Below are 27455 nucleotides of genomic sequence, written 5' to 3' on the forward strand. Positions count from 1 at the left end.
GAGCAAATATACGATGGAAATGTTATATCATCTATTCTTGCATTGGTTGGAAGGAATGCAATTGGTTTTGTTGGTTGATCAAACAACATCCTAAATGCTTTTACATTCAATTGGTTGTTAGTTGTTGTTTGGATGATTATTCCAAGTGCTTGTGATTTACGGTAAATGCATGGCAAGGGTCTGCGATGACAAGTTGCCATAGAAATAAAGGAATGTTTTCTTGGAAAATGATATTAGGACTGAATGCCTTGTTTGTGCTTGATTCTTAAAGGATTTAATTAAGGAAGGATATATTGTACGGGGTGGATCACCTCAATGATGTTTCACTCCTAAACAGCTTGCTGGTATGTTGGAGCTCTGGACACCCCTTGCTAGGTCTAGAATGGAGTTGAAGACCTCTGTGGCCCACAACGTTTGGGCATGTTGGGAGATCCTATTCTAGATAAAGGATTGAGTTTGTGGTGCCATGTGAATTGGACCAGTTACTTCTACAGGGCGGCAAAAGAGATAGTTTTGTTGGATAGAACCAATACATAATTTCTCCTGTATGGGCGAGAGACAAAGATTAACTTGATAAGTTAAGGAACTTGTTTGAACTCGTTTGTCAATAGATTGCTTTGCTCTGTTTTTGTTACTGTTCTATAAGTTATGTGAATGAACCATGTTCCCTAAAAGGCTTAATTAATGAAGCTGACTTTAAGTGTCACACATAAATGTTGTAGAACCTATTTAGAAAACGAAAGCTATTAAGGAAAGCGGGTGGGCGGAACCCCCGACGGGTCCGTCCTATGGCAGGGTGATCCCAGAGAACCGGGGGGCTTCTCATAAGATTTTATCGTCATTCGACCTTTAAATATTGTTAGGTTAGAACCCGATTCATGCCGTTTTAGGGGACCCGAATGGGACTATGCCCTACGGGTAGAGAGGTTGAGCAGTGTATCCCTCTCGTTTCCCATTCTCTTTGAACCAAGTACGACATGGATCCGCTTTGGCTTGGGTATCTTTGCATAAAGTAGGATGTCTAAGATCCGACGCTAGAACGCTGTTAGGAGACCTTGGCCACTAGGAGCCCAAATTTTAGGTCGATCCTAGTGGGTTTGTCCGTGAACATTCCGTTGTGAGGCAAATTCGAGAAACCCTAGGCGACAAAACTCAGAACATTCCCTGGGAGTGCCGAGCAGCGACGCTTAGATTCGTTTCTCGATAGACCGCTAAAAGAGTGTCGAAATGTCGATGGGTAGGCACCTTACAAAATCTCAAGTCTTTTTGGCTTGTAATGTAGCCATCTCCTCATCCATTGATGCATCCCAATGAGCATGACCAACAGCATCCTCAAAACAAGTGGGCTCAACATCCTCAACTAGTTTCACCATATAAGCATAATGATGAGGTGCATAGCCTTCAAAGCCAAACCTTTTAACAAGGTATCTGACCCTGATAGATCTGCATACCTCCGAATCACTCAATGGAACCTTTACATTACTATGAGCTCTCTGTACACCTAGTGTCCTGACTGAAGAAATACCAAGCCCATCATCCAAACTCTCTAAATCACTAGAATCTCCGTCAAATCCCAAATGACTCGTAGATGCATCATTACCATCCAACACTTTCTTCTTTCCTTTGTCCTTCCCTGCAACACTTATAGATCCACCTGAAGATGTGGGGCTACTCCTTAGCCTCCCAAACCAAGGGCTCACTGTAACGCATACTCATTAATAGACATTTTTCCTTTCTTCAAGGCATTCAACTCTTGCTTGAGTTGTATCTTTTGTGCCTTTGTATTTACTAAAAACATATTCTCAAAGATTTTCCAAGCTGCACGTGAAGTTTCTGCATTCCTGATATGTCCCAACATCGTATTATCAATGATTGCAGATAACCAATACATCACCTTTTTGTCATTCTCATTCCATTCTTTTCATGCTTTTAATTCATCTGCTGCTGTCGGAGGGATACCCAACTCTGGCTCCTTTTCTTCACCTGAAACAAACTCATAAAGGCCCTTTCCAATGAGGAAGTTCATCACACAGAACTTCCATGAAGGGTAGTTATTATTGTCAAGCTTCTCAATAATGGGATCTTCTGCAATCTTTCACAACACATACACAGCAATACACCAAGCAACCTTTTTCATTGATTGCTCAATAGTATATGTAATCTGCAACCTGGTTGCACATAAACCTTACGTTTACTTCCTGCAAACACCTCAAAAATTACAGATTTGAAATCTGTAACCTGTGCACCCACTTTCGGTCAATATAGCTGAAATCACAGTATATCTTAAAACTGTTGTCCGCAACCTCGCGGCTCTAAAATGGGGCCTGAAACGGCCTCAGATGCCCAAATTAATTTGTGGAAAAGACCTAAAGGGCTTACCTGTAGAATACATAGTGCTCTGCTCGCACACCAAATCTCACAACAATCTGAGATTTTCGCTCTACCCTGCTTCCAGTGCCTCCACAGGCACTATCAAAGAGAGAAAGTGGAAGAATGGGAGAGCTTCTTACCCATTGTGTGCTTGCTTGAACCTTTCTTCTTCTCCTTCACTTCAGCCTTCAAAATCAGCCTCTCTCAATGGCGCGGCTTTGATACCATGTCAAGAATCACGTGATGGGGGGATTTGCTTGAGCTGCTATGCCAAACACACACTGTATACACAAGAGGAAGCTCACTCAAGAACACAAGAAGAGAGATGGAGGCCAAAAAGTTTTCTTGCGGATTTTTTCTTCTTCTTCCACACACTATACAATGTACACAAAGTATAGATAAGATACAACATAAAGGAAAGTGGCCTACTAAGTCAAACAGTGTGTAACCGACTACACTAATCGATTGGCGCTATGTCTTTGCCAGTTGTAGTAGGTAGGTGTAACAAACTAAATATAATAAGTGATAAGTCAGTGACCATGTGAGTATCATAATGACCACCAATGTGCTAAGTGTAGACGTGCAGACCCGTCTAGCCAGGCGGTCCATCATCAATGTCCACACGTGTTGAGCTTGCCATCTCAACATGGCCTCCCTCCCTTCATCTCTCCCTCTCTCACATATAGACACATAGTTGTGATTGTGAGGATATTCCATCAGGGGACTAGTAGAACCCCTACTTCTCCTCACGTGAGCAAATTACACTATTTTAAACTATTGATAAGAAGGAAGTGAAGTAGAGTTTAAATTGAGATCCTTTATGAGATTCCAATCCAAAGAGTACTTGGCGCACAACATTAAAGTCAAGTGGATATTGAATTACTTTTAAGATAGAGGCAGAAGTTAACTTTATCAAGTTTCTACCTAAGAAAGTGAGGATGTAGTTAATCACATCTAGGCTAGAGAAAGATCCCTGATGTGGCCTGTAGATTTTCCTATTTAACCATTGAAAATGCTAGTATTTTTCCTTCAATTATCCATGAGTTAGGATAGAGTAACTAGAATAGTATGGTGGAGAACATTAGCTAAGAGATGATTAGGATGCCCAAGGGGCTCTAGCACTCTAGGCATAAATCCCTTGGTTATCTAGGACTAGTCTAACCCCTTGCATCCAAGTCCAAACATGATTTAGCTCAACCATCTAACTTTCACAAACTTTTTTATGTATAAACTTGAGTTCCACAATAACTCTGCAAAGCAATATATGAGATATGCAATTATTCCACAATGCCTTAAGGTTGTTATTTGCACATTTTGCTTTATTTCAATCCCTTACCCACAATAACTCTACAAAGCAATATATGAGATATGCAATTATTCCACAATGCCTCATGCTTGTTATTTGCACATTTTCCTTTATTACAATCTCTTACCCACCATGAAAATCCTATAGCTCCTTGGCTATGGAAATGTCATCCAAGTGGTGATGGACTAAGGGAGCCAAATGATCAGATGCAATAGACCATCCCATGAGCACCATAGGAGCTAATAAAGCCTCCCTAATACTCTTGCCACATGGATTGAGAGGCAAAGAGCACAAAAAATACATAAGGAACTATAAAAGCTCCATCTAAATTTATACATATCGAGTTCAAGTTCGAAGTAGTATGAATCAAACATCTCAAAAATATGAGGACTATCTAGAAGGTAAAAGTTCTATTACCGTTAATGTGTAGCTAGCAAAAATGTTGCATAATTAGTAAAGAAGTATCGACATTATGAAAATTTTAAACTCAAAAATGGGCCTTTTAGGAGGTTTGTTGACTCGCTCTCTCCCCTCAAAAATGGGGCCAGTGTGAAATTTTTGCAAATGAACTCCAAATTTGTCAGACATTGGATATCTAGAATGTACACTTCGAGCTCTTTTCGTTGATCTATAGTATACTATGAGACTCTTCATATTTCAAAAGATTTCAAAATGATGTGACATCCACCCTCCATAACACCATATTAGAGAATTTGGAAATCTCCCAAGTTCCATTTCTCAATAAAAGGTAAAGATTTGACCATGTGGCTAAATCTTAATTAATTATTTGAAAGTTAGACTTGGAAAGACTATCTATGTATTACCTAAGGTAGAATCCACACTAAAGTAAGGAAACAAGATTTGACCATTGGCCAAATATTAACCATATTGAACATTCCCAAAAAAATATAAAATTTCCAAATTCTCCAATATAGTATTCCATGTGAAAATAAGCAAGAGGGGGGAGAGGTGAAGAATTCAAGAGCACACACACAAAAGCAATGGAGACTTGAGAACATAAAGAGATAGAGTCGAAATCTTCTTCTTCTTCTTTCTTCTTTTTTTACACAAAAGAAATGTCTACAACATGATAAAAGACTAATATGAAAGTACCACAACATATGTACATGTGATCACTAAGTGTTAATCCGCTAAAAAAAGAAGAGGTGGTACAATAAATGTGTCATAACCAAGGGTGGATTACGTAGGTATAGTCTAGCTATAGAATCAATAGTGTATCCTCATATCGGTTACTTAACATGCCAGTGAGTAATATCCTACCACATCACCAAGGCATGTAGTGGATGCAAGCTCATGTAGAGCTTGATATCTCAAAACCATGGATGTCACATCAAGGGGTCACATCAATTTGGAATCTTTTGAAATATGAAGAATCTCATAGCGTTGTCAAGAAGATTTGTGCATAGGTCGGAAAGACACAGAGCCTTTGTGAAGATTCAAGGAAGGAGGAGGAATACATCAGGAGCAAGGTGAACAATATGAGAAAGTGTGAATATATTAAGCTTTAAGAGCAAAGACAAACCCTGACACACTATTCAAAACAAAGTATCCTTTTTCATGTAATGCATTGAATATTTAGATCAGCCCCCCACTTCATCAAAACCATTTTCCTCCTAGGAGTGATGGTAACTAAATCCAAAACCTTGCTATTCTCTATGTTTTAAAAAACAAATACATCAAAGCCCCATCAAATATCTCATCTTTCTCTTCACCATGGTATGCAAGAAAATCACATTTTCACGTTGAAACTTTTATTCTAAAATTCATAGTATATGAAACGTTTGTCATGCAATCTATCAATACTATTGTGATTAGCATCCTACTCTCAGATCCCAAGCTTGAAGTTGGTGATGTTCAGCTTTGGGACTCAGTAGCCTCACGGCCAGCTACCATATGATTTTCTTTAGCTTAGCTGTGTATTAGTCAACAAGTCGCCTTGTTCACTGAACTGCAACTCCTATATTTCATGCGAGACAACCATCTTTCAAAAAAAGGAAGGTGATGAGAATAATCATGTGGTCTTCTCTACCTTTGGCCTTCTCTACATGTTCTAACATACTTCCCGCAATTAGCTCCAATATCTCCCTTTGTGGCTTGAACACCCCTCCTTATTAGTGTGGACCCTAGATATGTTGGCCCTGCCCTATCATTATCATAAACATCCATAATTATGTATCTCCTTGCTTTTGCTTTATCCTCAAAGCACAAGTGCATATGCACCAGAGAGCATTGAATGCAGGCACATACACTGATCCTCAAGCTACTCTCAAGCCCTTCATGGCAAAGGTTTTCATGCAGTGGATGAAAATTTGCACGACAACGTACTATAGATCAATAGAAAGAGCTCAAAGAGTACATTCTAAATATCCAAAGCTCCAACAAAATTTGGAGTTCATTTGCAAAAAATTCATTGTGGCCCCATTTTTAAAGAGAGAGTGTGAGTCAAACCCTCCTAAAAGGCCCATTTTTTAGGTCCAAATTTTTCCCAATATTAGTGAGATGTTGGCTTCTTCTAGTTCGGACTAACAAAGTGTAAATACAACTAGCATTAAGTGTTATCTACACAACTGAATCTTATATATAAATCAACACAAGTCCTTCTGACCTTGGACATTCTAAAAATTAAGGAATCTTAGAACTTACATATGTGATCATCAACATTTAATGCTATCAATTAGGATTGTATCATGCATACAAGTGGTCAACATGTATGTAGTACTTTAACCAAGTTTTCCTCTTAACCACACTTAGATGCACACTACTAAAGCTAGAAAGGTACTTTGTCAACCACAAGAGTAATTGGAGCATAATCTAGGAAATTTCTATGCCCAATTGGGTTTATCTACCCATAGGTTACATATAACAATCCAAATTTTTGCAATGTCAAAAGTTGAAGAGGATAATTACATATAAAGCTATGCATTTCAAGAGAACATATGGGATCTTCACTCGTTATGAAAGAGGGAACCATAATTAAGTCACCTTTCTCATATGATTATGCATAGTGTGAGGTAGAATAATAATAGATTGACCCTATATTGACCTCTTGCACATTATCTCTAGTGATGATCCAAGTATCTATGTGATATCTTTGTCTATCACCTTGTACAAAGATTTCATATACACCATTGAGAATTGAGGCAATACCACACATTGGTGTATGCCATGAGACTCACAATTATAGCAACACATGATTTGCATTTATGAATGCCGCTAATTTACCATTCCCATGTGTATTAGAGGTATACATTCAAGTTTTGTGACCTATGTTTAAGTAAATGTTGCTTGGATCATGCTTGACAAGATAGTTGTCTCCAACCATAGCAAATAAGCTTGAAGATATTTGGTTGTTATAAGTAAATATTACTGAGATCGTCCTTTCTTCTAGTAGTAGTTTTTATGCCTAAGTACCTCATATGGATCGATGCAATCCAAAGTAACCATGAACCACTTACTTGCTCCCACAATGGCTTGCAAAGATCTTAAAGGTTTGTTTCTCCACAAAGCTAGCATTTTCCATTTAAAAATATGAAAATGTTTGAAATAGATTTTTGGTGTTTATATTTGGAGATTCATGTAGTTATACATGACCACTCAATGGTTTAAACATATTTGTATATCTACAAGACAATGAAAAAGTTTTTCTAGACAATTTCAAACTTAAATAAAGAGCTCACTCTCAACTCCACAAGCTCAAATGCTCAAAAGGGTTCCTTGTAAAGCCTAGGTGTACCCACTCAATGTATATGTTGAGCTAATGAATTATTAGCCATATTTGCAATGGAGAATGGTTCCTTTTCACTCCTATTTACATCAAATCACATCTAGGGAAAGATTCACAAACCCTTCTTAATGTATGGGAGGCGAATCCTTCTAAATTTAAAAAATATATGAGATAATGAGACTATTTAAATATATGTTAATCTCTTATGTGTTAACATCTAAGCTTGGAAACTGCACATCAACATTAATGATGGAAAGATACTAACATACCACATGTCACCTATATACTATTTTTAGGGTACCTAGCCTTATGTTTGACATGAATAGTAAGTGGGTGGATCTTTTATCCTATCAAGATCTCTCCACACTCAATTGTCTTCCTATCTCACACGTAGGATGATCTTAACATAGATAAGAAAGATAGGGAAAGGTTGTGAGCTTAACATATGTATTGTTGCGAGATTGTTGCTACCAATCTAGTCAAGATGATGGGATCAATTTGGCCAGATCTTCATATTTTGCCTTCAATGACCTCCAGCTTCAATGGTCAATACCTCCAAGACTCGATGGTCCAATAGTCTCTAAGCTTTCCAACTCCAAGTGGTGGATCTAAGCTTTGATCTCCTATTATCAATAAGGGAGAAGAAGAGAAAACAAGACAAGAGAATAAAGAAGGATGCCCCTTCTCCCACAATCATGTACTCAATATCCCTCCCCTTACTCAATTTCACACTCTCAAGTGTTATGTAAAATCAAAAGAGAGAAAAGATTATATAAGTAATGGAGAAGATTGAATATTTGAGATACATGATGATGATCTTTGCATTAGATTTTAGACTTTATAATACATTTATATTAGGTTTAGGGTCTTTTATCTAATCATAATTACTTGTTTAGGTTGTTTACTATCATAGCCTTGGCCTTTACAACTTATCTTAAGATTTCTCTATTTTCTAATTTTTCATATAAATTGTTTGGAACTTCTTAAAATATGGTTTTTCTTAACTAGCCTTGAATGCTTAATCCTTTTGCATGCTCAATTGGTTAGAGCCATGAAACCAGCTATAGGTAAATTAACTATTAATAGGTTGACTTGATGTCATCTCCACCTTCCTCCAACTTATCACCTTTGTAAAAGCCTATTTAGGGCTCCAATTTTAGCAATGGCAACTTCATACCCAATGATTGATTTTGCAAAGAGTGGTAAAAACTTAAAATCTCTTAACTCTATAGTGGCATCTTCTTTGTATGTGTTACATGCATGTGACAACCATCTTGCTTCTTTCTAGATTTTTGTTTCTTTTAAGCTCCAACTATAGAAAATCGAGAAATCTCTTAACTTTATGATTGCATCTCCTTTGTATAGCATTACATATATGTGCCAACCAACTTTCTTCTTTTTTGCATTTGTATTACTTTTAGGATCTACATATAGTCTAATCATCTATGTAGGTTCTTTTTCATTAGTTTTGCCTTGGAAGGCCACTTGGCCCTTTTGATGGTAAATGCCAATCTAAAGGAACCACCGTTTTAAGATCTAGCTACAGCCAATTGCCAAAGGAGTTAATGATGGTTAGCTTTATTTGAATATTCTTAGTCATCCATATTTCTATTAAAACAATGAAAATCCATAATAATGCTCAATGGTGACAATCAATACCTTTGAGAGTAGCTACTATGGAAAGAGGCAAAATGAATGATGCACCAATTAAAGAAACATCATTTGGGATAGGCAAAAATACATGTGTGTGTCACACATGAACGTTAAGTGATTTCATTGATGCACCTCTTTACAAATATAGTTCTATGTCCTAGGTTGTAGGCAATGTGCAATGTTCCTTCATGTTGGTGCATTATACCTTAATAGAAAGAAGTGTGTACATTGGACATAGATACTTGGAGGGACACTAGAAATAATGTGCAAGAATTTGAGGGATACAATTCTAAGTTTTTGTTGGACTACCATACACAATGCATAATAGAATGAGAAAGAGTGGGGATTTTGCCCCTTCATTTATAAGGAGGAAAAATTTCCTTAAATGGAAATGGAAACTTTTAGCTTCATGTGATTTACCAAAATTTCAAAGCTTCATGTGATTTGCCAAAAATTCAAAGCTTCATGGAAACTTTTAGCTTCGTGTGATTTATCAAAATTTCAAAGCTTACCTTAAATTAAGTGCATGTCTACCAATGTATGTGTTCCTTTCAACTCGAAAATAAATAATAATGATAGAGACTAGGAACAACAACTAGCTAAATAAATCTCTTATCTACAATATCTCTTCGCGCGCACACAACTTCCTATCTCAAAGTTAGGATCCTCCTCATTCATGCTTCCTATTAGACACAATTAACCAATACAATTCTCTTTTTTAAGAAACCCACCTAACAATATTCCTAATGCAATTTTAGTCAGTGTGGTGAAATAGAATTGGACTTGATCATGATCAAATCCTAGCCTCCAATGATATTGTCCAGCTCCAATGGTTGTTGTCTCCGAGCCTTAACACTCCAATGGTCTCAAATCTCTCCAAAATAAATGGTCCAAATTCTAGTTCTAATATTTGATCTCTTGCTAGCAAGAAAATAGAAGAAGAAAGAAGATTTATTTCTCACACTTTTTTATACTTTGATTAAAAATTCACTTTTGCAGTTTTATATAATATAGCATTTGTCTTGTATACTTTTATAAACTTAAATTTTTGGTGGTGAGCACGTGAACTTTGAATTCGTGAACACATTTTTCCATGTAAGAAGGTTCCATACAATGAACATATGCATAGAACAGTAATATTACTTGTATTACTACATGAGTGCTAGTTGTATGCCACTTGACGCTTATGTTTAATTTAACATGTATGATTAAAATATGAAAAAACTTACACATTTTAAAATGGAGTCTTTAAATTTGGAAGTGGAAAAAAGTAATTGCACAAACAAGTTTGCCTCAAAAATTTGGTCACTCTACAATTTTATGGCATGCTAATCATTGTGTAAGGCAAAAGAAATTAGGACTAGGAAATAGATTTTAATTTGCCTTTTTAGTAAGGGAGGGGCTAAAAAAGAATTGGCTTTTTTGGGGGAAAAGGGATGCTTCACAAGCCTAAAGTCAAATTAGAGTGATAACAAATGAAAAAAAATGTGAAAGGCATGTTGGGCGAAAAACCATGGATTCTTAACTTTGAGAGAGAGAGATCAAGCCCTTAAGAGGCACCTAAACCTGAGAACGAGAGGATTCCAACTGCGTAATCTATTCAAGGGGAGGTGATATCTATTATTTGCAATTTGCAATCTTCTCTAGTACCCTAACATGATGGCACCTTCTTTTTTATTGTTATTGATTTTATGTTCAGTAAACAGCTAATATCATATCTCACATAAAGTTTGTTTACACCATCTCCCACTTTTAACTACTTATTGTAGCTCATGTTTCTACCAACTGTGTTTGAGAATTGATCCAAATATCAAAATGACTCCAAATTTCCTTTTAAAAAGTTTAGTATTGTTTGTACCCTTGCTCTTCCTTATGCAATAGTAGACCCAATTTTAGAGGCCATTCACGTGCATTCATGACGTTCGCATCTTGAAGATGCCCTGAAGAGACATAGGAAAAGTACTCATGCTCCCACCATCAATGAGCACATCACTAAAGCTTAAGCTCATGCCAAAGCTGAAGTGCAACTTGAGGAGGCCATAGAACCCGAGTAATCCAAAATAGTAGTTGTCCCACATCAACCCAAAGCCACAGTGATCCACATAATGAAAGATGAAGAAACAAAGATAATCAAGTTTGGGTGGTCCAAAAAGGCACATAAAAGTGTTGTTTTGGATTTAAAATTTGTACTAGTTAAGAAACAACTAAATAAAAACCTAAGAAACCATGAAATAAAATTTAGAATATTTTTGCTTTTTAGAAATGTGACATGAAAAATCAAAAAGGGTAGTGCATGCATGATATGATCAAAAAAGTGTTTTAAAGTATCATTTTATGATTGTGATGTGACTACTTTTGTATTTCGAAGTGATAGTTATCTTAGCATTAACATATGTGCTTATCACAGCCGAAGCGAAAAGAGATTATGATGGTTTAGTTTATTGAACCCCCGCACCAACGCACCTCAATTATGCTCACAAAAACCACCTTGGGGGATAAGGCTCCTATGCTCTTGCATGAGCTAGGTGTCTTAATTTTTAGTCATCAAGCATTTAATAAGGCAAAGGGCCAAGTGATAATTGCCCCCATTATGTAGGATGACTTTAGAGGTTGAAGGAAGCTTAGGACTCTTAAGCTCATAAATTCCCTGCAATTGCAAAAGGGTGTGATTACATACAGCCCAATCTTGTAGGGTTGAAAGGTCCCATCCTATGTGGGATTGTTTTCTCGTGGGGCATAGAGATTTTGTCCCACTCTTGTGAGAGTGATGGTTCTCTATACCCTTCATAAATTAATGAGAAATATTGATTTTTCAAAGTATTTATCATATACCAAGACTTTCAATGAACTTGCGTAATAGATTAATAAAGGAAAGCTACTTTGATATGTCAAACAATGAGGTGGCATTCCGTTCTTAGATACTGTAAACAAAATCATTGAGAAAAGTGATGATTCTTAGGTGGGCGTTGACTATTGTTACGCATGACCATCCCATACTTTTCTTTTGAAGTAGAACCAAAATTTCTATTCCCACTAAGTTTGCTATTTCTTAAGGGGAGACTAGGTGGTAGCATTCATGGAATCAAGTTTCGATTGACTACCAAAGGATTTCTCTTGGTTTTTAGAGGAGGAATCTCACATGATTAATAAGGCTTGCCAATGAATCTTTATGCCTTGCTGATCTTTTATGCAAAATTGTCTCCCACGAGACCACGAAGTGCCACCTTTGCTTCTCTCCAAAGCTCCATAGAAGAGATCTCATGATCTTCACTTTCTCCCGTTGAGATTTGGAAAAGGACATGTTTACTACCACAAACATAACTACAAAAGATTATTTTGTATGATACTATCAATCTCCCCACAAAACTTATAAATAGGGCCACAAATATTGCAATCTTTTGCTCAATTTTGTTTATGATAAACAGCATCTTCATAGAAGAAGCTGGCCCTAAACATGAGGGAGCATCCAAGTATCTATATACATCTACCTTCAAGACTTTAAACCCAATATCAACAATCCAATCAAGCGGGTCCTCTAGAACAAGACATAGCATTTGGTGTAAAGCTCAAAAGTACTAAGAACTACTTCCACATTCTCTTTATTTGCTTCAACTATACTTGAATTGTCATCTTCAAACAATTGCTCCCCTTTTGGGAGGAGGAGAACCCTAGTGAGACACCCCTTTGCACCTTATAATCCAACACACAAAGCAAAGAATCTACCACAATGGCAAACAACAATGGGGCAAGGTAACAACCCTAACTCACCAACCTTTTCAACTCAAACACATGGGAGATGAATCCATTGATTCTAATCTTGGCAAAGGTGTTCATGTATGAAGTTGCTACCGGTTTGCAAAGTCCGGCCACAAAACCGCAATTTATTAACATCTAATATGGAGCCCCACCTCAGCCTGTCATACATTTAGTAGAACTAACTGCCCCTAGAATTTCTTCTTCATGTTCCACAGCTACAAGGATATTGAGAATAGCATCCTGTACACTTTCAACCCCACACTAATCCAGTCGATGCTTTTTGTAGTCCTTTGTCAAGTAAAAATTTGATCCTATGTGCAATTGTTTTGGTCATCAGCTTGTAAAGCATAACATTTGACATTGTTAGCGAGTGCCATTGTCCCAGCTGAGACCTCACCAACGACTTGGGAAGTATTTGCCCAGCCTTCATACACAGGTTGGCAAAGGAACACTGGTTACCTCTGAATCAGTGTACATCACACACATTGCCATACAAGGCCCATGGCCGGTGTTTTAAAATTATAAACAAGGCATGCTTTCTTGATTCAGTTGACATCATATGCGTACTGCACATTGCTGTACAAGGCTCCTAACCATTGCCATAAAAGTATATTATAAACAAGGCATGCTTTTTTCATAACAGCTGATAAATATATCTCACCATGAGCTTCCATTCTTTTCAACTTCAAGATGCGATACTTGAGGGGGCTTAAGTGGCTTCAAGCAACAATACTGAAAGAGTTGAACATCTCTTTCATTAGTAATGGCAAATTAATGAGCTCATGACACATGTGGACTTCATCTCTGACATGACAACCACTAAATTCATCTCTGCTTGCAAATCTATGAATAAAACCTTAGTTCAATATCCATAAGTGGAATAGGGAGAGCACTTAAGTGTACATCCTCAACTGTCAGTTGCATTTCGAGGTTTTCAAGACACTCCATGGTGATATTTGACTCAAGCTCAGTATTACCGTATACTATGTACCAGGTCCACAACTGGCTAATTGTCTTTTCCTCTCTCCCACATGTATCTTGACACTTGTTTGGTCTAAAGCTTTATATTTCCAAACTTTTCCCAAAAACTTTTCCGTTTGCTTGGCCAAGTATTTCAGTTAGCCATTTAAACTTTTCCCAAAAACTGCACTAACTGCATAGCTCAACTTCCAAAAATGGTGTTTAAATGGCTGATTGGAATACTCATACGCTATATGTGCTTGGAAGTTGGACCACTTTATCAGCCCTACATGGGGATAGAATAGCTTAGAAGCCAAATAAAACCCCCCACTTCAGTCAGACCTTCACACAAGTCTGAGACAGCATTTCCTGCCCCTACTGGAGTTTAAATGGCTGACTGAAATACTTGTAAGCTATATATGCTTGGAGCACAGAATTATCAGCCCTATGTGGATAAAATAGATTAGAAGCAAAATTTTTGAACCCACCACTTCTGTCAGGGCTTCACATTATTCTTAGATACCATTTTCTGCCCCTTGACAAGAACCCTTACTTTGACAGCCATATTGTTTTGAATTGAAATCCATCCATCCCTTTTATACCAACAACAATCAGCTTGTTTCACATGTAGATGGACAAATCTACCAATCTAAGACATGTCTTCTGTGAAGCCAGTTCATGTGGCAACGGGTATGACAGCTTCCTTGCTTCACATGTTTGGTTGGACAGAGCTAACCAATTTAAAAGAACACAATTGCTTCAGTGAAGTGGCAAGAGCTCCAACTTCGAGACACTTTGAAGGCTGAAACTTGTCAATTCCCAAAACCTTACCTTGACAGCAGTTTAGGTCCACTACATCTATCCCTGTTATACCAGCCAAATTAAGTGAGCAAAGCTTCTTCATAAGAGCCATTTCACTTTTACATAGAAGGGGGAGTTGCAGAACTGTTGAGGAATAACTTTCGCTTAAAGCATTAGAAGACTCGACTAAAGCTTCAGCTTAGGAAAAGAATGTGGGACTAAACAGCACATGTACTAAAGCTAAGAAAGCTCGTGAGCAAAGCAAGACTAGACAGACTAGGCAGACTAAACAGCACACGTACTAAAGCTAAGAAAGCCCGTGAGCAAAGCAAGACTAGACAGACTAGGCAGACTGAAAGATTTTGAATCTCAGCTTGTTAAAATCTCATATCTCAACATTACAGAAAGTTCTTTAAAAACCAGCCTTGGTAATAACAAAAAAGCAGCCGCAGAAATGAATGCAGCAATTTCAGATGCCCATAACAGTAAAAAGAACCTAGAATTTCCCTGTTAGACCTCAAGCTAGCCTAGTTCATCTTTCGGATAAGGGCATTGACATAGTCTTCTCTGTTCCCAGCATCACCTCCTTCAATGTAGTGATTGCGTTTCTTCTTCAGACCCCCAAGTGGTGCACTCAGCTTGAAAGGCCACAGAAAATTGTTCGCTTCTTTAAAGTGGGGACCAACTGTATAAATCTCATGCAAGAGATCCTCAATACAAATGATGCCATATTTTCCAAGAACCTGTAAAAGGCGGGTATATATCAAGCATGGAAAATGACAGAAAGCCTGTTCTAAGACAATATTACAATCAGCCACCTGTTCAATAATAGAGTTGTCTGTCAGCGCAACTCTGCGCTTATCCACCTTGCCAAACCCTCTCTTGTAGATCAACTCTCTAACACTCTTCAGGTTTGGGTATCTGAGATAATCAGGAATGAGACCATAAAAAGACATGTTCCTGTCAGCAAAAAGCATATTGAAATCAACTACGCAGATTGTTAATTCATAGCTACATTTAAATACCCGTATGTGACATAGGGTTCCACCCTCCGGAGCATGTTTATGGTTGCCTTGTTGACTTTCAAGAACACACCATTGAAAATCTGCACAGATGCATATAGCCTCAAGAGGTGGTACTACAAATGTATACTGACCCACAAAATTTAAAGCTCAGATTAAACCCACAAAATTACCTGTCTAAGCCGCAATAGCTGCAGGATCTTCCTGGTCTTAGGATGCATATCATTGATACTGAAATAAGTCAATGATAAAATGAGAAAAACAGACTTTTCAGAATCAAAAACAATGGGACTAAAGTCCCACAGAATCCTAAGGCTCATTGAGATACACACTTACCCCCTAATGCGGATCACAAACAACAACTTAGCCTCAGGGTCAACATAAAAGCCCCCCTTTAGCTTGGCTTCTCGTTTCAGTCTGATGAGATCCTCCTCCTGCATAGGTTTCAAACTTCAATGTAAAGTTACAACTGTATATGAGCAACTTGCAACAGTTTGTAGTGATTCTGGAAAATACCTGCTGTCTGTACTCTTTGATATACTGTTCAGCTCTCTTAAATATAATCTTCCTATTTGCTGTGCTCTTCAGCTTAGCCTCCTGCGCCTGCTTTTTCCTTGCTAAAGCCCATTGTTCATCACGTTTGCGCTTTTTCAAAACAGACTCGGGCACAGTTACTGGGGGGGCAGTAGCTTCCTCTGAGCTCATGGTGGAAATCTGGAGTAAAATGAGCTTCTTCAGGCATAGGTAAGATATAAGAAACAAACTTCCCATCAGACAATCAGTAAGAACAAACTGTGTAAGCACCACCAACAGGCTTTTCTTTTAAAAAGCTTTACAATCCAAACAGGGCTGCACACTAGTATCATCAAAACGAGCTCATATTGTGTTACAAGAAAGCACAAATGAAGGCATATTGCATAAAAGATGAATTTGGCACCAGTATAGTCTAGCTGGTAAGCCACAAATTTGCACTAATATACACATTTGACTATGGAGAAACGCTTAATTCCATCCATCCAGACAAATCAGATGGACATAGCAAGCTAACTTTTTCAACATACCCTAGCTCAGTACAGTAAAAGGGTCCCATGGCCACTCAAAAAATTATCAAAAAGAACTTCCCAGGTTCTCACTTCTCCGAGTAACCCAAACCAATGACCCCAATCAACAGGCCTGCCGTAAGCAGCATGTACAGCAGCCCCATCCAGAGACAACCAATACTAAGCTAAGCTTCAACATTCTTTAAGAGAAGACTCAGCATGCCGCATGGGGGAGAGGTCAGCTTACCACCAGAGATCAGTTTACAGAGGTATGCACAATGTCATTGGGCAGATGAAAAAGAACAACAGTCCAGTATCAGGGTCCATGGCCACCCAAAAAACTTTCCAGATGTGCTTCCTAAGTTTCCACCTCTCTTAGTTACCCCAGTCAACAGGCCTGCTGTCAGCAGCATGTACAGCGGCATCAACCAGAGACAACAAATAATATGCTAGGCCTCAACACTCTTTCAGAGAAAACCCAGCATACTGCGCAGGCAAGAGATCAGTTTACAGAGGAATGCACAATGTCATCAGGCAGACAAAGAAACAGAGCCAAAAACGTAAGAAACCACTCAAATCTCTACGGCCAATGACCCCAGTCAACAGGCCTGCCATTAGCAGCGTGTACAGCAGCACCAACCAGAGACAACAAATAATATACTAGGCTTCGACACTCCTTTAGAGAAAACCCAGTATACCGCATGGGCAAGAGGTCAGCTAACCACGAGATCAGCATGCAGAGGAATGCACAATGTAATCGGGCAGATGAAGAGAAACAGAGCCACAAACGTTTGAAACCACTCCAACCTCAACGGCAAATCTGCAGGCTTTGTGGTCAAACGAAAGTCTGACAGCTAACGTCTTTACAATAATCTTTCCTGATCAACGGGTCCATGGCACAGCCCAGAAGTGAAGGGAAAAAAGAATTAGTTCGATCATCCATAATAGTAGTCCAGGCAACATCCATGTCAACTAATGGCCGCATTAGAAAATAACCAAAGGCCCTGACACAATGAGGGCCACAAGAAGGAAGAACATAATGACCATCTACCGATATGAGGGCCCCGTGAATTAAGGCTCCCGCCGTTTCCTTGGAACACAGAAGAGCGGCCATGGCGATGGATCCGAGTCCATACGAGTAAAATCCAGGTCCGTAAATGACCCGAAAACCTGATACAAACTCGGTGCACAAGCTGCAACACCATAGCCAGCTTCCATGGTATCCACAAACAGCAAAACGACTCGACAGCTGCACAAGAAAATATCAAGCACAGGGATACGCGCAGACGCATACACACAGACAAGCACAGAGTACAGGAAACCCTAACCTGCCTTTGCGAAGAAGACGCCCCTCCCTCTTTCGTTAGCAGCAACTTCACTGGAAAAGAAGAATCCCTTGCCTAATTTCCACTTATATCATCAGAAGGGTTCCTTTTTGACCTAGAAGGGAATTTGCATAATGTGAGCCACCAACCAATCAACCATTACTACAAAACCACCTTGTACTACAAAAGTTTAGACAATTTCCCACTAGAATTCCTGCATTGTAAATTGCAACGATACATGAGCTTTTACGAGGGAGGGACCACGTACCCAATAATGTGCAATTGGGGGCATGAGGTTGTGGTAACCTAGGGTGGGGGCCAACATGCCCCTATCTACAAACTTCACCTAGCTAGATATGCATGCCTCCCAAGCAAACACTCAAGATGTTGAACATTACAGGGAAAAACAAGGGAAAGAGACCCTTTCCCACATGGTAGAATGTCCAAATGTTATTTGACAGACTTACTTACAACTTTACGATAATGTGCAAGTACTAGGTCCTATTTAGTTTGCCTAGTTTATGCAAGAGATAAATATGAGCCCATCCCCATGAAAGTAAATTGACCTATGGAACTACCACTAGGGTTGTGTTACCCATATCAAGGAGAGAGAAGAGACTAATAATGAGCCACCAATGCCCTCACACCATGTTAGCATGAAATCAATTGAGTTTACAAAGTACCCCTCTTTATGGGGTAGTTGATCGATAAATCAATGTCGTCCTTTGACTAGTCAACTAAATTGCAATTATCCATGCATTAGTCAAGAACAACTCCCCCAACTTGATTATGTAAGTAACCTAATATAGTTCTAAGTCTTCACAAAAACTAAGTTTTAATATAAAATGATGTGCAAATCATACAAGAAAAGCCTTCGAGATCTAAAGAAGTTTCTAAAAGCTAACAAGATATCTAGTTATAAACATGGAAAATACAAATAATTTGATTCTTTTTAGGCATTAAGGCTATAGTTTGATTTAAATATCCTTTCTAAAGTTTACAGCTTTTGTATCTACTACTAAGCTATTTTATCATGAACACTAGTCACTCTACCAACCCTTCATGCCTCAACTTGTCATCTAGCAATCTATAAGTGGCAATACATTCACTTCATCAATGAGTTACAGGACTATAACATAACACCAATAAGATGAGAATGCTTATTTGCAACTATTCATGTAATCCAAGCTCTATCAAGGAAAAGTCAATGGATGGGGATATCTTGTACATGCAATACAAGTTATGCAGGGGGAAAGAAGTGTCTGCCAAGTGTAAGAGTGTACACAAGAATCTAGGAGTTACACATAAATGAAGATGGATTGAGTTCTAAGAAGAGGAAGTACATTAGCATTATGTTTATGTATTTATGTGTGCATCCGAGGACGCCTGGGAACGTTTACTTGTGAGTAATGAGCATTGCATTCATTTGGGTCATCCTCTCCCGTACAAGTCAAGGTTTAAGGTCATTTCTTTCATTAAGAAAGGCGAGAGAGGTAATTCTCTCACTAAGAAAGACGAGAGACATGATCCTCTGGAAGTGAGGAGAAAAGTAATTTTCCCTTTCTAAGGTCTAAAATGACACAAGCTTTTGTGTGGAATTCAATCTTAAGGTTGAGGCCTAAGGAAATCTAATGAACTCTCCTTATCTATGGCTCAAGGTGGTTGCATGACCACAAGTTAAAAGTACAGTTTAAAGAGTTATTTTTTCCTAAAATAGACATGGTAAATCCATTTTTAAAATATCTCGCGATAGAAATACGATCTCTAAAAATGGCCCACCTAGGTTATCGAAAACAACGACATCTACAACTTTTGTGTTGGACGTTTTTTCATCCGAGCAACACGCAGAGAGATATCTCGAAATTGGTGCTAGAGAGTAGGTCCTAAAACAGCCACATCTTGCATGAAGATCAACCTTTCCAATCTTGGCACTCAAGTCTCTCTCCAAGAAGAGAAGCTCTTAAAAGCCTATAAAAGAGGAGGCTCTCCTTGGGTGTGGGAGAGGTGAATGAAGCATCACTTTGCACACATCCAAGAGGAGAAGAAAATGTGCAAGAGCTATGGAAGCTCTACTGAAATCAAGTTCCAAGAGGAGAAGAGAATGTGCAAGTATTGCAGAAACTCTACTAAAATCAAGCTCCAAGAGAAGAGCCCTACACATATTGTGTAGGAGAGAAAGAGACTCAAGAAGGATCAAAAGGTGTCAACTTCCAAGTTATGCAAGTGTTAGCCAGTTGTATACCGTGCAAGGAACCGTGATCTTATTCCCAAGATCTACAAGTAATAACTGCTTTATGTGTAACGAAGGAGCTTGCTCCTCGTTAATAACATAACTCCACAAGGGGGGGACTGGCCCATCTTCCAGTCCCTAGTGTGTTATCAATCTCTCTCTCTCTCTCTCTCTCTCTCTCTCTCTCTCTCTCTCTCTCTCTCTCCACCTTTCTTTTCTCTCATATGTTATCTCTCTATGCCAGCATAATATTTACCATATTTATTTTAAGTATGTAAGAAAGTCGAGCGTGTATCTCGGATCTTATAACAGTGGTATCGGAGCAAGTCTCTTTGCTTTTCTCAAAGTAAAGGTGACCCTTGTAAGAAGAAGGTAAAGATGATAATTGATGAAGTGCTTACAAGTGAGCAATTACAAGCTCAATTGACAGAGTGTTAACCCTCAAATGAACAAGGTGGAAAAGCTAGAAAATCTAAAGCAGAAGACAAGGCCAAGGCAAAAGTAAAAAAGAAGACGAAGGTGCGCCAAGAAGAATCCGGAAACACAAGAAGTGCAGAAAAGTCCTAAATCAAGGAAAAAGGCGCATGAGAAAAAGTGAGAGTCTTTATTGTTGTAAAAAAGCGCAAGGCGCACCAAGATTTATTTTAAGAGTATTGAGCTCTCACCCATGCAATTTGTACATATAGACAGGCAATGGAAAGGAAGCTAAGAAGATAGGAGGACAATGGGAAAAAGGGCCTAGGCCACAACAGCCATATAAAAAAGGGGATAAGGGGATGACCGCCCAAAAGTGATTTAGGGTTTTGTATATAAAGTTGAAAAGTGAATGAGAAGCTCATTCTTGTGTATGGCCAAAAGTGGCTCTCCTCTTCTTCTTCTTCTTCTTCTTCTTGCTCGCTTGAGCTTGTGCTGAAGAGAGGGAGTGTGAGTGTGAGGGAGTGAGTGTTTGAGGGTGAGGGACTGGGGAGGAGAAGCTCTCCATCTTCTCCTCTTTTCTTCTCTTCTCTTGCTCATGGCAATGGAGCTTGGAGTAGGGAGCTTAAGGATGGAGCTTGCACTTGGATCGTGGAGCTACAGGAGTGCTCGTGAGAGGAGGTAACTAGATCGGGCATGGAGGTAAGCTCACTACACCCGTAGAGATGGATGGCGCGTCGGCTATGTGGAGGTAGCCATTAGTGCTCAGCTTGGAACTCTTGAAGCAAAAAGCGGTCCGAGGGTCTTGGTGATTGAGGGAGAGCTCCCACAATTTGGTTCCATTGCCGGGACCAACAAATTCAAGCCTTGAGCGCTTGCACACTTCGAATCGAGCATTGAAGTAGGGTTTTCCCCGAACTGGTGCTTGAGGTAGATAGGTAGGAAGCGAGGGAGTTTGAAGAGGTATTCTATCTCATTAGCAAGTAAGTTTTTGGTGTTTTGGATTTGGAAAAGTATATTGGAGTAGGATAGGTATTTTCTTTGTGATTTGGATGCATTAGGGTAGGAAAAAACAAAAAAAAAAGGAAAAAAAACAAGCATTGGGGTTTCTGCTGTCATAACAAGGCAAGAGGATTTGATTTGCTTGCTAATTTGCATTTTGGAGTTTATTTGCTATTCTAGGTATATAAAACTCTTCCCCTCCACCGATAGCTTTGATCTAGAGGTGCGGGCAATAGGCGGTGACCTAAATCATGTGATTCAAGTGATTTATTATTGCGCCGGCCAAAATCATGCCGCGTTTGGCCCGCCATCCGAGTGACAATGATTTTGGGCCGAGTCTTAGAATCGGCCCTCAGCACAACCGAATCAACCATTTGGCCCATCTTACTCACACGCCCTTTGCTTGGCCCGTCTGAATCAAGCATTCGGACCAACTTGATATTCGACCCTCGACCTTGCCAACTCGGCCCACAGACAAGTTGCTATTTGGTCCTGGGCCCAACCTGACTCGGCCCTTGGCCCGCTCGACCACTTGGCCCTCAAACACCCACACTTGGACCTCGTGCAGTCCTTTACCGTATGGTACTACGTGAGTGTAGGGAGGGGGGTTATTTAAGGGAAGAAATGTACATTTTATAAGGTAAGGTCCCATAAATAGGGGATAGATAAGGGTATTTTCATGTATTTCTTACACACAGGTGACGTCTTCTTATTACTACTAGTGAATCCCCCGTGACTTGGACTGATCGAATTTGACATTCAAACTAGTTACATTCGGCCCTCAACCATTCTGACAAGCTAAATCGAGCATTCGGCCCCTGCAATTTGGAGCTGTTGGGCCGAATTCGGATTTTTTCAAATTTTAACATGTAGACCTTAAAGGTAATCGAGAGACCATATAGAGCCAAAACCACATCATAGGTCTATCACTAGGCTGAAATCTAGAGAAAGTAGTTTAAAACTTGGCTATAAATGGTCCTTCAAATTGCGCATGGTATTTACCGTAATGGCCCTACGGGCCGGGGGGGACTGGCCCCCCAAACCCCCGCAGAGGGGGTACCTTCCCCAAGTAGATTGGAGAGAAAACGTGCGCCGCGACAAGTCCTCCAAATTAGATCCTAGTGTAGTAAGGGCTCTACACAAGCATGGATTCTTAGTTGCAAAGGAGCAACCAAAGGCCCATACTCGAATAAAGACAAACAGAGACCCTAGAACCTCAATGGGCCAATCTAGCCAACGAGGGCAAAAAGGCCACAATGCAAAAACACGTATGTGTTACATTCGGACTACATATAGTCAAAGTGGAAGGCAGCAACCTCAAGCTACAATTGCGAGGATGACTAGATATGACAGTCCTAACGATAGATGCACCTTGAATAGCATTGCACAAATGATCCAAGATATCAGTGGAGAATCCACATCTGGTCGTGCAGTTGGGCTCTAAAGGGCATTTGTCAGAAGGCATTTATAAGCCAAGACCTGAAAGACGAAGACATAGTACCACCACCTTATCTTAGGGTCAAACTCACCACGAAAAGAGAGCACACTGTCGATGCTTTGATTGATGAAGGAGTAGATTTTAATATCTTGACCTATGAAGCGTGGACCCTACTAGGCCAACCAGAGCTTACACCAACTAATGCAACTCTTAGTCCTTACGGGGGACACCCACAAGCACTTATAGGGAAGTGCAAAATCCTTGCGACAATTGAAATTGAAAGCTTGTCTAAGCTATTTTATGTTCCTCCAAATAGTGCTAATTGTGAAAAGGAAACCCTCCTAGGAAGACCCTTCAAAAGGGCGACCAAGTGTGAGGCCGACTATGTAGCACAGAGGATATACTTGACACTACCGGGTGTGAGGATAATCTCAACCTTTAGCAAGGGTGACCTCATTAAACCTCGAGGGAAAGACAAGGAATATTTCGACGTGCCAAGCAAGCCTAGTAATGAGAGCAAGGACTTGTTGAAAGAGTTGGTACAAGCGCATGGTGAACAGAGAGAATAAGTGAGCAAGGCCATGCTTGAAACAAGAAGGTCAGGAGACAATGCCATGGACCGGATTTGGACTTACAAATATTGTAGAAGACCATAAAAGAAGCCCAAGCCTTAAGAACGAAGGTATCGATGGAGAGCTAGCACAATGGCGCAATGGATATCCAAAGCGTTGCTACGTGCTCAAGGATATTACGCAGGTAACCAATGGATTTGGGTGCCAAAACCCCGGGCTAAACCACCTTTGTCACAGCTGAAGGCCAGATTGTATCAAGAGCAAAGAAGCGCAGGAGGAATCTAAACGAAAAACCAAGTCTCGAGTCAAAAACATTGGAGTGACCGAGCCCCTCATGATTGAAATCAAGAAACCAAACGGGACTAATCGAAGGGTAGATCCTCAGCCTAGCGTGCTTGACAAGAAGATATCAGATGTAATCATTGAGGGTACGCAAAAGCCACTAGTGCCCAAGGAGCCTTTGATTCCCCAAGTGGATAACAAGCATCATAGGCACAATATTGCTCATGGCAAGGCTAAATGCTCAACAAAGCAAATGGCAGAATCATCTAATAGTCACGAGCAAATCTCCCAGCCAGTGTCAAAGCCACTTAGGAGTCCCAAGTCTCCTACACCCTCTTTCCCTAAACGAACGCAGGAAGCACAACAATAGTTGTCAAGTGCAGCTACTCAATCCCAATCCCTATCTCCATCTAAGCTTCCAAATGTCCAAGAGGTCGAACTTGACACCACCAGTAGCTCTCGGCCCAAGGATATGCCTCTGCAATCTATTGTGACTAGATCAACTGAGGCTTAATCTGCACAAGTGAATGCTCAAAGGGCAATAAAAGACACACCCACTTTCAATCTACCTGATGAATTTACATTGTAATCTACTAACAGTAGCCAGTCCACTGAACTAGCCGTTACTATTTCCAATCAGGAATCACAGCAGTCACAGCCTTTGGCCGTGACAATGCCCCTTGCGGAACATGTCCTTAGCCATTCACCGATGGAAGAGGTGTCGCAACCAACATCCTTGATATCTCGAGCACTGCTAAAGCACCTAAAGCCTAGGCTTGAGGAGAAACCTCTCAAAGGTGTGGCCAAGGAGATGGTGCATCTGACCAATCAATCTAGCAAGGTTGTTCAACACGTTGCAGCTAAGTCCCATGAGAGCATACCAGAGAAAGAGAGTGCTAAGGCCCAACCAAGCATATCAACGGTTGACCTAGTTCAGGGTCCCGAGTCTTTGAGAAAGACACCTTCATTGCCCACAAACAATAGGAGAACACAACGAACACAATGGCAATTACAAGTGGTTATGGACACCAAGAACATTGAGACCAAGAGCAAGGAAAAACTTGGGAATAAAGCATCGAGTCCACCCACTAAGGACCCATTGCTGTCTCCCCTAACAACGGTGAAACCTTAGAAACATCCGTGTGTTCTGCTAAGTCAAAGCAACCATCACCATCAGTTGTTGCTCACACCACTCAATCCACCGATAACAAAACTTGCATTGACCAATCAAGAGTGGATACAACATTATCACAACAGTGTGACAAATCTATACCAGTCACATCCAAGGAGAACCATGACGCACAAAAAAAGCCTCAAGAGAAACATGGAAACCCTGAGGACATAAGCAATCCTAGAATTGACCAATCTTGCTCATCTGGGCATGAGCGCCCAACCATGCTAAAGCGTAGGCAAACTTCTAGAACCTTGCATGAGATAGCAATCGAGCAAGCCCTCATTGAACATAGAAGTGTCGCAGAATGCTTAACTAAGTTGGATGTTAAGCTCAAAGTGTTTGCACGTGTCTACGTCTTAGTAGACATGGGTGCATTCCCTAGGGGGCATCTGAAAGAATACCTACCATTTTCCCTATCTTGGGAAGAGCAATAACATCTTGATGAGCACTATGATAGGCTCCTGCATGAATGCATGTGACTCATCTCTAATGAGAAAGCCGACGAACTACGCTTAACTGTGACATTCAATGATGTGCTCTGCCAACCAAATCTCTTAGAGATAGAGCAACTAAAGTGACAATTAGAGAGTCGAAGTCAATTTGAAAAACATTTGTTTGAAAATGGCATTACAATGGCCGAACTAGAAGCCTAGATTATGACAGTCTTAGAGGAGCAATTGGCCAAATGGCAGTCTCAAAGAGACCCAACCTATGTGGCGCCAACTTCCTTTCGACTACTGCTGACTGCCATTCCGGGTATGGACTTAGCCGAAACTAGCCAAGAGAACTCTATGACTAATAAGGTTCTCACTGAGGAGGAGTTACATGTTGCCAATAGACTCAGAAAAGGTACCATGCTACTCGATGTTGTAAAATATCTATTGTTATTGAGTAAGCTACCACGAGTAGTGGATGCGTGTGCCACACTTCAGTACAATCCTAAGTTCTACAATTGGTTTTTATCCTCACGAAGTGACATGGATTCGTAAATATGTACATAAATGAACAATGCATTTTGTGACTGTGAATAAATAATACCTAAGCGAGCTCACATACAAGCAATGATAGTCAAGCACAGAGAGAAAAGTTTGGGTTGGACAGGCTAAGCTCCTCAGGTCCTCCTCTCACCACACGTCTAGAAGTTGTGTGACTGTTTCCACCTCCACGTGGAAGGCATGTAGTGGCGTGCAAATTGGATGTTGTATGCGTATGTAGCAAGCACTGGAAGGTCCCCAAGAACAAAGAACTCTACCTTTTGCTCAAAAACCAAGAAATAAAATTTGCATGACATGAAGCAAGAAAACTCATTGGGCACAATCTCCCCCCATGCCTTGTGTGAGCGCTCCACAAAGCATGTATTTTATATATTATTCATCTCCAAGCTAAAAAATAGCCCAAATTTACAATTAGCATGCTTTAGCTTTTGTGTTTGTGGTGCGCAGATCGGACGCAGGTAGCTCACGTAGTGAATTCCCAAAGGTCCCCAAGAACAAAGCACTCTACTTTTTAGCACAAAAACCAATGTAAAAACAAGCACGACATGAGACAAGAGACAAATTGGGTTGAATCTCCCCCATGCCTTGTGTGAGCGCTTCACAAAGCATGTATTTAATATATATTTCCAATCTTTTTGCTCAAAAATAGCCCAATTACAAAAATATGACAAGCTTTTAGCTTTTGAGTTTGCTTTCTACCAAAAATAGGAAAATAAAGCTAATGGACGGTGCCCAAAGAGTCTGGCACGCCCAATCTCAATGTCCAAATAAAAATAACATATCCAGACGCATAAGCGCATACAAAATAATAATAAATAATCGATGTCTCTATAGACATAATCAAAATATAGGCATGGCACCTATCAAAATATAGTCCAAAGGTCGAAAACCCGCTAGACTCCAATGCTTTCCTCCGCCACTGGTGCTATCTCTACATATCAACTGAAGCATTCACAATCGTTAGTAAAATAACACAATTAAACCGACAAAAGTGAATACCTAGCAGTCTACAGCTACATAAATAAATCAACTGGTTAGAAATAAATCCTAACCTTAATTTATTACGAGTGCGCACTCTAAACTCATAAACGTTTATTAATTTAATATGCATTTTGCGGAATCACCCGCTATGGAATCACCCATGTACACACTAAATTAATGAAACGCCCGAAAAGGACAGGCGTCCCCATCAACTTCTCGCACAAAGAATCCTCTTTGGCTATCGGACGCAGGTAGCTCACGTAGTGAATTCCCAAAGGTCCCCAAGAACAAAGCACTCTACTTTTTAGCACAAAAACCAATGTAAAAACAAGCACGACATGAGACAAGAGACAAATTGGGTTGAATCTCCCCCATGCCTTGTGTGAGCG

The 27455-nt window shown here is 39.8% G+C and overlaps 1 protein-coding gene across 2 annotated transcripts; it reads right to left on the reverse strand.

The window, feature by feature from the left end:
- Positions 1–14949: 14949 nt before the first annotated feature.
- Positions 14950–18138, reverse strand: LOC148040604 (large ribosomal subunit protein uL30x-like). Of its 2 annotated transcripts, none has more exons than XM_087701235.1 (7): positions 17982–18138; positions 16130–16327; positions 15950–16047; positions 15787–15844; positions 15617–15696; positions 15410–15512; positions 14950–15334 (listed from the first exon to the last, which is right to left on the reverse strand). In XM_087701235.1, exons 2-7 carry the CDS (start codon positions 16316–16318, stop codon positions 15119–15121), a joined length of 744 nt encoding a protein of 247 aa, XP_087557361.1. In that variant the 5' UTR covers positions 16319–16327; positions 17982–18138; the 3' UTR covers positions 14950–15118. The 2 variants fall into 2 exon arrangements, with proteins under 2 accessions (XP_087557361.1, XP_087557367.1); XM_087701241.1 differs by having other exon boundaries at positions 17986–18113.
- Between the last annotated feature and the right edge of the window lie 9317 nt (positions 18139–27455).

Source organism: Lygodium microphyllum, chromosome 2, assembly GCF_053477565.2.
Source record: "Lygodium microphyllum isolate KBCC chromosome 2, Lygodium_microphyllum_v1.1.10, whole genome shotgun sequence".
Lineage (NCBI taxonomy): Eukaryota > Viridiplantae > Streptophyta > Polypodiopsida > Schizaeales > Lygodiaceae > Lygodium > Lygodium microphyllum.